Source organism: Melanostigma gelatinosum (assembly GCF_949748355.1).
Source record: "Melanostigma gelatinosum genome assembly, chromosome: 13".
Taxonomy (NCBI): Eukaryota; Metazoa; Chordata; class Actinopteri; order Perciformes; family Zoarcidae; genus Melanostigma; species Melanostigma gelatinosum.
Window position 1 is genome coordinate 12,363,305 of NC_136646.1, and position 13,779 is coordinate 12,377,083.

At 45.9% G+C, this 13,779-nt stretch overlaps 1 protein-coding gene across 1 annotated transcript in view; it reads left to right on the plus strand.

Moving 5' to 3' along the window:
- The window catches only part of LOC306786974 (inactive phospholipase C-like protein 2), a 58,300-nt gene extending 44,862 nt beyond the window's left edge, over positions 1–13,438 (plus strand). The window contains exons 5-6 of the mRNA XM_079281933.1: positions 5,756–5,865; positions 11,502–13,438. Of these exons, the coding sequence (XP_079138059.1) occupies positions 5,756–5,865; positions 11,502–11,933 (542 nt within the window). The 3' untranslated portion in view covers positions 11,934–13,438. The remainder of the gene's footprint in view (positions 1–5,755; positions 5,866–11,501) is intronic.
- Positions 13,439–13,779: the final 341 nt, after the last annotated feature.

Here is a 13,779-nt window from a genome sequence, read left to right on the forward strand (position 1 = left end):
AGAAAATCAACCTTGTTTTGTGCCTCGGCAAGCGTGCTTATTTAAAGTAATTCATTTTCGAAAAGGTCCTCAAAAGCCCAGCGGTTGAAGCATTTTCTCAAAGAGCGTGTAATCCTAACAATCCGATTGAAGCGAAAACATGGAAATTCCTAAATTTGGAGTTACAAGGTTTTTTTTATTTGTTGTCAGTGCAGCATTATGCAAGAACGACACAATGAGGCAGAGGGTGGGAGTGACAGCCCTGAGGGGCCTCAGCTGCATGCCAAACATAGCACTGTCCCTATCGCCCACTCTCCCCTGCCGCCAGCGCAAAACACACACGCCTCAATCCGAACCGCCGACAATCAGAAATGTACAGGACTGCCACGTCCTGTTCATTCATGCTTCGCCGTAGTTGTTGTAGTTTCGAGGCGTGAGGCTGAAAGATGAATGCAGTGTACGAATAGCAGCTCTTTCGCTGACATACTGTGGTTTTCCAACCGGCTGCCAGAGGAACAGATGCCCCAGCACTGTTTTCCAGAATCCAATTACTGAGCTTCTTATGTGTTCAAAAAAATTTAAAAAAGAATCTAACCTATTGCCTCAAATCAAAATTGAGAAATAACAATTCTAAACTTTTAATGAAATGTAAACCTTGTTGACCTGAGGGAATGTAAAGTACGGTTGTTCAGAATACAGAGCTGATACAACATACTGTACATTCATAACCACACAATGTTAATTAATGCTTGATTGGGAAATTATGAAAGTCATTAATTAATGCGGTCACTTCTGTCCCGCTCCCCCTCTCAGCATGCTCTTTGTCCCCTCCCATCTGCTTCCTGTCTCATCGGGTCCCTGTCGTCTGTGCATCTGATGCTTGCTTTTGGTCGCAAATATGCAGAATTCTTTCATAATGGTCCATGGAGTTTGAAGTCTAGTTCTAGCTGTACGGTTTAGTGCGAATGGGAAAGGAAATGCATCACTGCAGCCATATTATCACAGTAATGCTCGCCTAGAGATGTGTGTACTGTTCAGTGTGAAGACAATTAAAAATGTGCTTAAACATGACCTTCATGGTGCTGAATATGTGACAAATCGAGAGGGTTGAGCTACTTCAATCTAATCAGTGGATCTAATGAAATACACAAAAACACATTCTGCCTCAATGGGTGTCCTCCCTCTTTCTGTCATCTTTGTCTTGTTTAGCATGTGTCGCAGTTCATGAGAGAGAGAGAGAGAGAGAGAGAGAGAGAGAGAGAGAGAGAGAGAGAGAGAGAGAGAGAGAGAGAGAGAGAGAGAGAGAGAGAGAGAGAGAGAGAGAGAGAGAGAGAGAGAGAGAGAGAGAGAGAGAGAGAGAGAGAGAGAGAGAGAGAGACTCTTTTGATAGACTGATGAGCACTGAATGCAGCCTTCAGAAGCCATCTCGTAAGCCATATGATTATGTAGAGACTGAGCGTGACAATAGCAACGGCCTGAAAACAGAGAGTCAGAGAGTGGCGGGCATCCGACATTTGCATGGAATTGAAGGTTTTGTCCCTTTTGATTGATCCGGAAGCCAATCATTTTGGTGTAATGGCTGTGTGGGAAGTGTAAAAAGAGGACAGGCTGTGAGCATTGGAGAGAGAATTTGGGACGGGTTAGGGTGTGTGTGGGTGTGTGTGTGTGTGTGTCCGCGCTGCACCTAAATTAAAGGCCTTTGATTGGCTCTGACACGTTTGCCCTACCACCATTAAAAGTGTGCTCTGCTCATCAGCAAACCGCCACAATCACAATGACGCGCAGGCTGCAGTCTGGAGTGAGCGACTTCAACTAACCTCTTACCTCCTAAATAGCCTTTCGTGTTTTGTTAAAGCAACGTGGAATGGGTGTCACGTTGGCAGTTCCACCGCCTGTACAGCGGGCGATGAGAAGCGGGCGATGGGGGACAGTTTTGGGTTACTACTTACTTCCCTCCTCCCTCTCCTCTTTCCTTCCTGTGTTCCGTTGACGCCCAGTCATTATTGCAGATAATCAGTTTCAGATAATCAGGGCCGTGAAGCTGACGTGTTGATGAGGATGGAGAGGTGCTGGATGATTCCCCGCCCCCTCCCCTGGGCACTATTGATGGCTCGCCATCTCCCACACCCCGCTAATAGGGGACCAGATAGACAGCTGATGCACGCTCTGGCACCACTGTGTGCTTGTGTCTGTCTACACTGGCTTACGTGTCTGTATGCATGTGTAATCTCACACTCATTCTCCTTTGCCAGCCTTTGCGCCACAGCTTCTAAAAGGATTTTCTCAGCAGTCTCTGACACATTTCAAACTAAAGAACATCACGATTGACGAGAGTGCAGACATCCTTTTATTCGTAATGACGGATGTAGCTCCCATAGTGGATTGTCTGCCCATATGATTTGATCAGTTTGGATGACTATCACAGCTCCAGTCTTGCAGCGAGAGCACACAGGGAGCAAGATGCCTGAATATTTTATGTCAGTTTAGAATTTGATTTCATCACAATTCGATGGGAAATAGTACCTTTAGAGGAGTCGCTCATAACGTGATACATACCAATGTCTGTAGCCCCGCATCCCGCCTTGAACCAGGCGCAAACTCGCTGGATGAGTTTGGAAGCTGCTGCCTTCCTGCAAGCCTGACCGTGCTCATTTATTGATGTTCCCTTCCCATGCAGAGACTCTCTCCTCTATCTGACCACTGCGATTCTGTTGCTATGATTTGACTCCATGTAGACTCCATTACCATGGAAATCCAAAGGGATAAAGACACCTCCCGCCCTTTATCATCCCCGGCTTTGCGCTGTCATTTCCCCGTGAAAATATTCCCTCCTCTATTTGCAATGATGATATTCTGCCAGGCCTCTGCGGTGTGTATGACGTGATAAATTAATAAAAACGCTGATCTGTATTTATCTCCTCCTCACCCTGTTTTCCATCTTTGTTTTTCATCATTCTGTTTGATTTTATTATCTCTGGCTGTAGCTGTCTCCATTGCTGTGCATGTGTATCTGGAGCACAAGAGGTTCTGCTGCAGTACTCATTACAAAGGCAAAAAAGGAACGTTCTGTTCTATGCAGAGACTGTAAGCCTGGACCAAGCTGTGTGTTTTTGTGTCTGCATGTATGCGTCTACTCGGAGAAGACGTGTCGTTGTCCCTTCGGTCCTCCTGTCTGTCTCAGCACCAATTTCTCTCTCTCTCTTTCTCTTTCCAGTAGACAAGCAAAGCATGAGATCCCGTCTCTACAGAGTGTGCCATGGGTCCACTTTTTGTTTATTATAATTCGTTTAAGTGACAGTAAGGAACAGCAGCTGTGTGACTGTTAGGGGAAGGAAATTCTTAATGATTGGGAAATTAAGTGCTCGAAGAGGCCGTATTGCGACGAGCCGCCTCCAGCTAATTTCATCTCTTATTCAGCTCCCTGTCTGCTTTCCTCCCCAAGTCCTGCGATCTCCTCGGCTCAGCTCGGCACCAGCCCATTAACTACACCATGATTAGAAGATCAAATCAGCCCTAAACCCTGTTAACACAACTTTCAGGCTCTGAAAGAGAGATTCTGCAAGGGCCCTACATCACCATTTATGTAGAAATTAAAGATCATCAGGGGGGGCCCTGGCTCTTTTTTTTCCGAGGTTATGTGTGCTGTCCACTGAAGGCCAGAGATCATGTTTTCTGTATTTACTTCTTGACCTCTCGATCTGTTTTAAGTGTGCTGCAGATTATTCTGGTAAATGCTGTTGTAGTGAGTGTCAAACACTCTGGGGGCGACTGGCTCACTAGGCTAAGAGGGTTGTCTGGTAACCGGAGGGTTCGATCCTTGGCTGGGACGTGTTCTGAGTAGAAGTGTCCTTGAGCAAGACACTGAAAGAAGGAGACTGGATCAATGCCTGGCAACTCTTGTGACATTGAACCACAGAAATTGAACAGACAGGCCAAGAGATGGCATTTAATGGCAAAGCCAAATAATGTTGTTGTGTTGTTTATCTCTCCCCTTGGAAACAAGTAAGAGTCTGCCACTGGGCTGAGGTCATCCTCCTGCTCTTTCACGGAAAAAATATTGAATCCAGACTTCTCTTACCAGCAGTCGAGGTGCCGTATCTGCCTGCTCGTCACTAAAGGAGCAGAGAACTAAAGAATGAATGACTTGTGATGATGGGCTTTTTTTTGAATGATAGCGTATTATGTGTCTTCAATGTCTTATCGGTGAATCAAAGCTGAAGTGGCATGAGGCCTGTGGCTGACACACACACAGCTTTGGGAGGAGTTTGTTCTTAAAGCCCAGAGGATTAGTACTGGTCTGCGTGGGCTAAATGGAGCCGGACCTACTGATGCACTAATTAGAGGTTAGCCTGCGTTGCGCTACCTCAATTTTACCCCTATTAGGAATGCAGCACTTTGTATGGTGAACTGCTATTGCAGCCGTCAAGGTGCTGACTTTTGTTCTGCTGACTTTTGTTCTGCAGACTTTGTGCAGAACAGTGAAAACGTGAACAAAAGAGCAGGCAGACAAAGGTTACCTTGATGTTTATATCTTATAAATCTAGAGACTGGCCACCCTTGTCGGAGGTATACACTCTCTGTATAACTCCTATACTTAAATACTTTTGTGCTCTGGTTACCTCCTCATGATCCACAGTAGATGTGCAATTAAAAACAGGTATACACATATTAGTACACATGCATATAGAAGCAGCCCTTCATGTGTACATACGTAGCGATAGTACATACGCAGTCATAAGTGCACATAGACACACAAGCGCAGCATAGTACATACATTTAGGTACGAGGCAAACAATATTAATTAACTAGAGATAATACATACATACATGGGCAGGCTGGCCATCTGGAAGACTACCGAACGGCCGATCCGTGCCAGGCCGAACCGTGCCAGGCCGATCCGTGCCATGCCGATCCGTGCCAGGCCGATCCGTGCCAGGCCGATCCGTGCCAGGCCGATCCGTGCCAGGCCGAACCGTGCCAGGCCGAACCGTGCCAGGCCGATCCGTGCCAGGCCGATCCGTGCCAGGCCGAACCGTGCCAGGCCGAACCGTGCCAGGCCGAACCGGCTTGTGGTCATGGGGTTTTTATTTTCCAACTCCTCGGCCGCAGCGTGGGCCAGAGCGCAAAGCACAACGCTGCCTGTCAGACTTGGCTGATCCAATACTTTAAATATGGAGGGGGGGATACGACATGTCGCTCCCAATTTGAACTGATCCTCCTTTAAGGCTCAGTCATTTTCATTGTGCTCCAGCTCACCTCGGCTTGTCTGGCCATCTTGTTTTAATTCAGTACATAGGGTGACATGCTTATACAAACTGAGGAGGCAGGTGTTAGCCAAACATCCTTAGGCGTCTTGAAGGTTGTAAGCATCATCAGATTGTCTTTATACCACAAAAACTGTGTATGTTTTAAACATACCGCCAAAAAGTGTTTGGCTGGCGCACTCCGGGCAGGCGCATAAGAGGCCTCTCCATCTCAGAGTCCCAGTATGTCCCTGCATACAAACATGATACAAAACACAACAGCAGCTGTCAACAACTCGCAATGGGACAAATTCAGCCACATTCTTTAATTAGGTTTAAGTGCAGTAATTGCTCTTACTTGTCTGGACACTTAGTTTAGTTTTTATATCAATACAATACTTTAAGACAGCCTATAACTTTCTAAAATGTCCTTTTTGCATTGCAGCTCTGTTTTGGGGCTTCACTGATACAAACTTTATAATCTTTATACATGTCATGTGTGTGTGTCGTCGTGTGTGTGTGTGTGTGTGCAGGTCTGGACTTCCATGAGGACCTGCATCGCATTGGAGCAAAGGAAGGTCTGAAAGGCCGCAAACTTCAGAAGGCCATGGAGAGCTACGCGTGGAACATCACTGTCCTCAAGGTGAGACGGAGTGAGCACAACAAATACCCGTATAGCTGTACTGTATATATATATATATATATATATATATATATATATACCTCCAGTTTGAGTGAAGTACCGGCTAATACCTTTGATTGATGTCAACATGTGAGATTATTTTGGAGACTGTAATCAGATAAGGAATCCCAGATTCTGTTGCTGATATTAAACTACATGGTGTTTTAAGAAAGCCCTCTGGGCTAATTGCATTTGCCTCCTCTCTCATCCCTTCTAATCTCCTAATTAATTACTGTTGATTCCAAACACTGTTTTATTTTATTTGCTCATGCAACTATCTTGACAAGACGCGATAGGATACATTTATTCACAGACACACGCACACGCTGCACTATTATTCCTCATAAGCACACAATGGCTCCCTTGGACATGCCCGAAGATGATGCTCAGCAGAATGCGTTGTTGTCTCCACCTGCGCCATTTGCCCAACGCCCTCATTCTCATTGCTTTTTTACGAGGCTGTGTTGGTAATACCGGCACTGATAAAACCCCACATGCTGCTCAGCACAGTGGGCCTGTATTGCTAAGCAAGGACAGCGCAGCCAGGGTATTTTTATCTCCTCTCATCACCCTGAAATCATTTGGTATTGAGTGAAGACGCTCCCTTGGCTCAGCCTTTTTGCTTGAGTGTCAGGTTAGGTCAATGTTTGATTGCGTGATTCTTCTTTGCCTTTTGCACGTCTGCCTTCTCAGAAAGGAGGACAGTAAAGATTACCAGTTGTAAGTAAATATTAAGTTCCATTAACGACAAATCGTTCATCAAATAACTGATTATTAGTTTAGTTTATGACATGTCAGAAAATAGTACTCAGAAATGAATGTGACTGCTTTAGATTGTTTGTTTGGCCTGACTAACAATCGTAACAGATTGTTTTCACTGTGACATCAAATGGTTAATAATAAAAGCAGCACATTTAGGACACAGGAAACAGCTTTGTCGATAAATAACGTCAAGGATTAATGGATTATCAAAACTGTTTCTGCTACATTTTGACTCATTGATTAACCGACCAAGAGTTTCAGCACGAGTGAAGGTGATGGCTATAGCAGTAATGAATCAGTGCTAAATGTATTTTCTTGTTTTTCTTCTTGCACTAATACAGCAGCCGTGTGTGCAACAGCAAGATTTATCTGAATTAAGTTTCATGGCACTCTCTAGAATTGGGGAAACTCGTGTGCTTAAATAGCATAGCAGGTTGACACCCAAACATAATCCCTTTCTCACCCGCACTCCCTCCATCCACCCTGAACTCCTCCCATCCCTGCCTCGTCTCTCCAAACACACACATCCCTCCGTCGTCCTCTAATTTCTTCCATGAGCCTCATTCTCAACGTGAAGGCATCTTGGCATCTACTCCCCCCCCCCCCCCATTCCTCCTCCCATTCTTCAGTTGTAAGCTGTGTCTCATACTGAACATTTGGTGAGAGGCTGGTGCATGTTTGCCAAGGCTGGTAGCCATGCACAGCTATTTCACCTGTCATCCTCTCCAGATCCTCAGCAGCAGTGGCCGATTTTTGGCATGAAAATGTCAGTGGGGCCACATAATATTCACAGAAGGAGATTTGATGATGCAATCCAAACACCCCACAGATATATCACATTGAACCATGCACTTGCACAACTGTGTGCGAGTAAGTGAGAGGAGACACTGCGACTGCTGTGACCAATGTATCACCAACAGCAGAGATGACACAATTACAGCCGAACAATGTCATCTAAAAAACCAAATGACAATGTCAAAGATCTCTCAACATCAAACAGCCCATGACCAGCAAAGATGTTTCTAATCTTTAAATCCACCTGCTGACAGTTTCCGCTCCCATAAGAAGACGTGGGAGCGGGGCTTCTGTTCATATACGTTAACCACGTTTTCCTTTTGAACCACTCGTGGGGGAATTATTCTTTTTTTAGTCTTTTCCTTCTTTAGATGTGCTGGTCGATGTGCTGCCAAACGTTTCATTTCCAGTTTTTGCTCCAGGGGTAAAGCGCTAAATCGTACTGTTGTTAAATAATCCACACGAGTCATCACGACTGTAGTTACGGTAGGGCTGGGCGATATGGCCTAAAAAAAAAATCTCCGATTTTTTTACAAAAAATCCGATTCACGATTTAAATCGATTTTTTTCCCCCAAAATTTTTTGCAGATGACAGAAGCTGTTGAAAACAATTTTTTCTTTTATTTTGTGATGATTTTCCCAAGTAGGTTGATAAAAATAAAGTGCAAACAAAACCTGAACATTGTAGAAAGGTGCCTGTAGTATACAAAAAGTATTTGGTCACTCTTTTGTTTGCCTGAATCATTTAAATATAAAATTAAATTAAACATAACATTAAATGGCATTAAATAGTAGCCTTCCATTGTAAACAACTGTGCAAATGTAACTTTTTACAGTAAGCTTTTCTAACTGAATACACTGATACAAACACAGCATGAAATAAAATGTATATGACCCTTTAACATTCACATTTTCAAAAGTGCAACATCTGATCTAACATCAACATAACATATTTTGCACAGTAAATAAGTGCATGTAAACAAAATCAAGTGCATTCACAACATAACCAACAGTATTAAACAGTAGTGCATGTTTTTTCTAAATATTTTTTGCCAGGAAGACAAGCCTGTCTACTACCTCTGGCTTCAGGCATGCACGGTGGCATGTAACAATGCCCCCCCCCACACACTGAAAAGCCTCTCAGAGGGGGCACTTGTAGCTGGCACAGAGAGGTATTTCTTTGCTAAAGTACTTAGCCTTGGAAAGTTAAGTTGGTGACGCTTCCACCAGTCAAGTGGATCGGTGTCTGGGTCAACCTGCTGGACCACAGGTCAGTTGTTGCGGAGTAGAATGACATCCCCTCCAGCTCCGCAGAGATCCTTTGGCGTGTACTATTGTACAGCCGAGGCAAGGCAACGTCAGAAAAATGTTTACGGCTTGGTAGCACGTACCTGGGGTCCAAAGCTTTGAGACGGTGAATAAACCCCGGCTTTTCCACGGTGTATATGGGCACCATATCTTTTGCGATATACATCGCGACTGCATCCGTGATGGCTTTCCACCGGGCACTCTTCTTCTCATGCGGAGTACAGTTGGTGAATGTCTCCAAAATGCTGGGTTGTTTTTGTGAGGTGGCGGCGGCAGCAGTGAAGCTGCTGGCCGCCATTGTTTTAGTTTGTAAACAATGCGCGCGCACTCTACTACGGGAAAAAGGGGTGGGGGCGATTTTCTCGATTTTCAATAAAACACATCGCCTTAAAGCACACATTCGAATTAATCGATTAAATCGATTTATCGCCCAGCCCTAAGTTACGGTAACGTAAGTACAACAGCAGTCCCTCTTTGGCTAGCTAGCAAGACGTGTACACCCTTTGCAGCATTAAAATCAACCCACTCACAATCTGAAAGTTCATGTTGAACAAGCGCACACGCGCGTATGCATTGTCGGCCCAGAGCTACATGCAGTCGGGCCAGTTCTGCCGTGCCCCACCAAGGGCAAGCAGCTTCAGGCACGAAGGCAAATTTACACACACTACAAAGCAATATGTTTATGTTTGAGAGAAGATTTTATTCAGAATGTGATGAAAAGATGCAAACATTTAACGATAACTTCTTCTGTACACCGGCGCCCTCTGGTGGGGCCGAGCCCCACGGGGCCCCTAAATGCAAAAAAAAACGCCGATGCTCAGCAGGCCTGGAGGAAGCCTGGGCAATGGAGGGGAAGCTGTGAGAGGAAGAGTTGTGTGCTCTCTCCGTTTCTCAAACTGGCTCTTCAACCGTACTTTGAATGTCAGATCAGAGCTGTCATGGTGAATGAGACCACCCTGTCACTCGTCTTACCTCGCTGCCACAAGAAAAGCAAAGCCAGAGAGGCATATTGTGTTGGTCTTCTCTGTAGATTCTTGTTGCCTACCAAATCACTCACCATTGTAGTCTCTACTGTAATTAACTGTTGTTTGAAGTATTTTACTACATTCCTAATCGAGCCCCTGCTAAAGTAGCTCTCCACTCAAAGGCACTTTACGTGGTAAAAACAGAAACAATAAAAGCAACAACAGAGAGATGACATAACAACCGTGGAAAAAAACAAAACTAAAACATACATAACTGGCGTCGCAGGTTAAAAGCAGATTTAAACAGGTGAGGTTTAAGTGCAGTTTTCAAAGTGGCGAGTGAGGGAGAATGTCTGAGGTGCTGGGGCAGCGATGGAGAATATACAGTAAAGGCTCGTTATTGAGGGTCCAATTTCTGTCAAGGGGATGGAACGATTTTGATAAACAAGTGGGAGATTAGGAGAGAACTTAATGCGGATCGAGTGGTGGGATTTGGTGTCTGCCCTCGTTCAGGCTTAGCCCCCCTTGGATAGCTTCAGGCCAGCTGGTGAATGTACCCGAATACGAGTGCCGTCGTGATTTATCTCTGGCAGCACAGAGCAGTCTTCTCGCTTGTCTTATTTTATGCCTGCTGAGTCATGGCTTACATAATTTCTGGATTTTTTTCTTTTCTTTTTTCAAACATATGATTTATTCATGCTCGTGCTTTGCGTGCTGGAGTGGCTCAGGTAGAAAACGCCACTCGCAGCGTGTTCCCATCACCTGGGAGTAAAGCGTTGGTCACCTTTACTCATTCTGTGACGTGTCAGTCTGCTGTTTCCTGCCTTGCTGACTGAGAACGTTATCCCTTTTGCCATTGGCAGTAGACTTTATACTGGGGCAGAGGGGGGGTCATTCTGTGCATCTTCATGGGGATGTTAAGTTCATAAGCTTCGGGTCTGGACGCGTCCAGACTGAAGTTCAGTGGGCGGGAGGGGCAAATAGACAGATCCACCGAGGAGAAATGCTCTTAACTTGTTTGTGAACGGATGTTGGAGGGAAGGTGGAGTAAAGAAAGCGCCGGACCGGACACTCAAAGAGGCTGCAAGGCCTTACCGTGCCCAAGAGTCAAGGATTTAAATACTCTAGATGTGGAGAGAGTTCTTAATAAGCATGTGGTCAGATATAAGCACCTCTCATTCACAGATATAACCGCCTGTGGAAAAGACTCAACCACATTTCCACACGACAGAGACAGCCAACTTAAGGTGGCAGGCAGCCGTGGCAGTGGCCCCGGAGTGACTTGACAGTGCTGTAAAGCAGGATGCCTGCCCTGACCACTTCCTCCACATATGGCAGGGACTCGTCTCTGGGGTGCTCCCAAATGAAGAGCAGAAATGTAGTATAACATCATCACCATGTGCCAACACTATTCACCAGCTAAGAGGAGCGGTTGACTGGCTGGCTGGCTGGCAACCAGCGGGTGGCTTTATACTGCCCCCTTCTGCATTTTCTAAGTCAGTACACTGAGGAAATAGTATTCCTGTACAACCTTGACCTAATTGTCCTCCCTTATTTCATTTTATTCAAATTAAAAGATTAAAATCTCTTTTTCAAAAGAGACCTGGCCAGAGACTGTAGCACAGCTCTAGATGATGGCGTCTTACTCGGATAGACTGTAATATGACGCAGCCCTGAGGGAGAGGACACCGGGAGATGTTCCCTGCTGTTTATGTCTCCACGTGTTGTTAACAAAGCGGTCCCTCTTTCTGTCTCGCTCTATCTCAGGGCCAGGCAGACCTGCTGAAGCACGCTAAGAGCGAGGCGCTGGACACTCTGCGTCAGATCCACTGTGCAGCTCAGTCCTGTGGGCTCAGTAAGAACGGAGCCGCTTCCCCACAGCTCCAGCACCATCCTCATCACCAGCCGCAGCCGGTCCAGATACAGCAGCAGCCTCAGGCCAAGACCCACCCACAGCCTCCTCCACTGCACCAGTCCCAAACCCAGACAGCTTATCTCCATCCGCTTCCCCAGCAATATCCCCAGCCACCAGCTCTCCCTCTGGTTCAAACTGTTTCAAAACCACCGGCCTATACTCAACCCCCAGCCCTAACCCAGCTCCAGTTACAGTTCCAGAGCCAGCAGCAGAGGGCGGCAGGACCTCTGGACGCCATCCCCGAGAAAGGGACGGTCGGTGACGATCCTGCCGGATCCTGCTGACCCGCAGCCTGTGCCCACAGAGAATCCTGCTCAAAGAGAGACGGAGAGAGCGAGCGAGAGATGGAGAAGGCCAGTAACGCAAGGGACCTGGAGGAATTGGCCGAGAGGATTAAAGAGATGATGATGGCGAGGAAGACCCGTCGTGTTAGAAGTGAGACACGAGTCTGAGACGGGGTTTGAGTTGGCCAGAGGAGAAAAGAGAGAGAGAGAGAGAGAGACCTCACACTTCAATCACACATTTCTTAACGGGATGGAAAACTGGAACGGCAATGTTTACTTTTCTCCGTCGTGCATTGTGAAGATAATCTTCCATCTGAGCCAGGAAGTTTAGGTCTCTTCTGTCTTCTCTCTTGTGAAAAGCCAAAAGGGTAACAGCTGGTAACAGACTTCTGGCGTGTGTCTCGGCATAGGAAAGCATGAAGCAGTTTGATCGGTTAGATATCCCTGTCTCTCTCTCTGGGAAGTGCTAGTTACATGCCCCTCCATTATGTACTCTAGCTCTGTGGGTACAGGCTTTACCTCACGTTGGCATTTTTCTGCCACAAATTTGCCTTTTCATTTCCAGAGAATCCTCGGCATGTCTTTGACCTTTCATTTTTTCCATGCTCGCACTCCTCCATCGCAGACGTAAAGCTAAGCGCAGACCCTTTCGACGAAGAGGATGCCATTTCTTTTGATTTTGAGTGCACAAACGTAGAGCAGCTCGAGTAGGCTGAGCTCTGTAGGCGTCGCAAAGATGTCTAATTCAGCACAAACCAGGAAGCTTCAGAGCCAAAATAGAAAAACAAACTGCAGCCGTCGACGTGTTCGGTCACAACGACGCTCTTCTTGCCACGCTTGCTGGCGCCGACCTCCATCGAGCCCCACACACCTCTCCAGAGTCATTCCACAGGATTTACATTCTTCAGCATTCATGGACTCTCCCCACAGGGTCTCCTTGACTCCCCCCCCCCAGGGGGTGTGTGTGTGCGTGTGTGTGTGTGTGTGTGTGTGTGTGTGGGGGGGGGGGCGTTACGTGAATCAGTGTTTTGGTCCCCAGGGTGGAGCTGGCCCATGTCAGTTAGTGGCGGAGCTCACCAGCCGATCACAACTGGAACAGTTGAGCCTGCCTGTTGAGAGGTCAGAGGTCAACAGGAACATAGTACTGCTGTCAATAAAAACACAATTTAAAGTGAATATAGATGTAAAGTGTATGTGAAATGTACGAAGGGAACATATATTGATATAATAATTCTTCAGACACAGATTAACGATTGATATTATTGTAATTGTTGTTAGTTCTATTGATATTCAGATTCTTTTTTTTTAGCATTACTTCCACACGTACAGTGATTTTGACACCTGTTGAACTGTGGTGCAGATCAGGACAACCAGTGCATGTGGGACTGGAACGAGGGATCACTGGTAAGCGCCACAACACAGGGGGTCCAAACAATAACCCAACGTGTGTTTCACTGCAAAGTGAGTGTGGATTCTGTAAGAGCTCCTTTAAGTGGCCCATTAAAACTGGCTTCATTGTTTATCCTGTCTCCTCTTCTTCATTTCTCTCCAATGACTTTCAAATCGGGATACATGAAAATGTCATGTAGAAGGATGTTAAATATGCCCGTTGTCAATTGACCTGGATTTCAGCGACGTATCGATCAATCGCTGATATTTTGCTGAAAAGTATTTCAGAGAATGACTTTTGAGAAAGTATTCAAACTGACATCAGTCGCGCTTCAGAGCATTTTGAAAGCAGCTTTCACAGAATATCTACAGCAATCAATAACGCGTGTGGAAGGCTTTATTGAGCGCTGCTGATGCACTATGATGCACTCTTAATTCTCTCGATCGAAAGATCTTC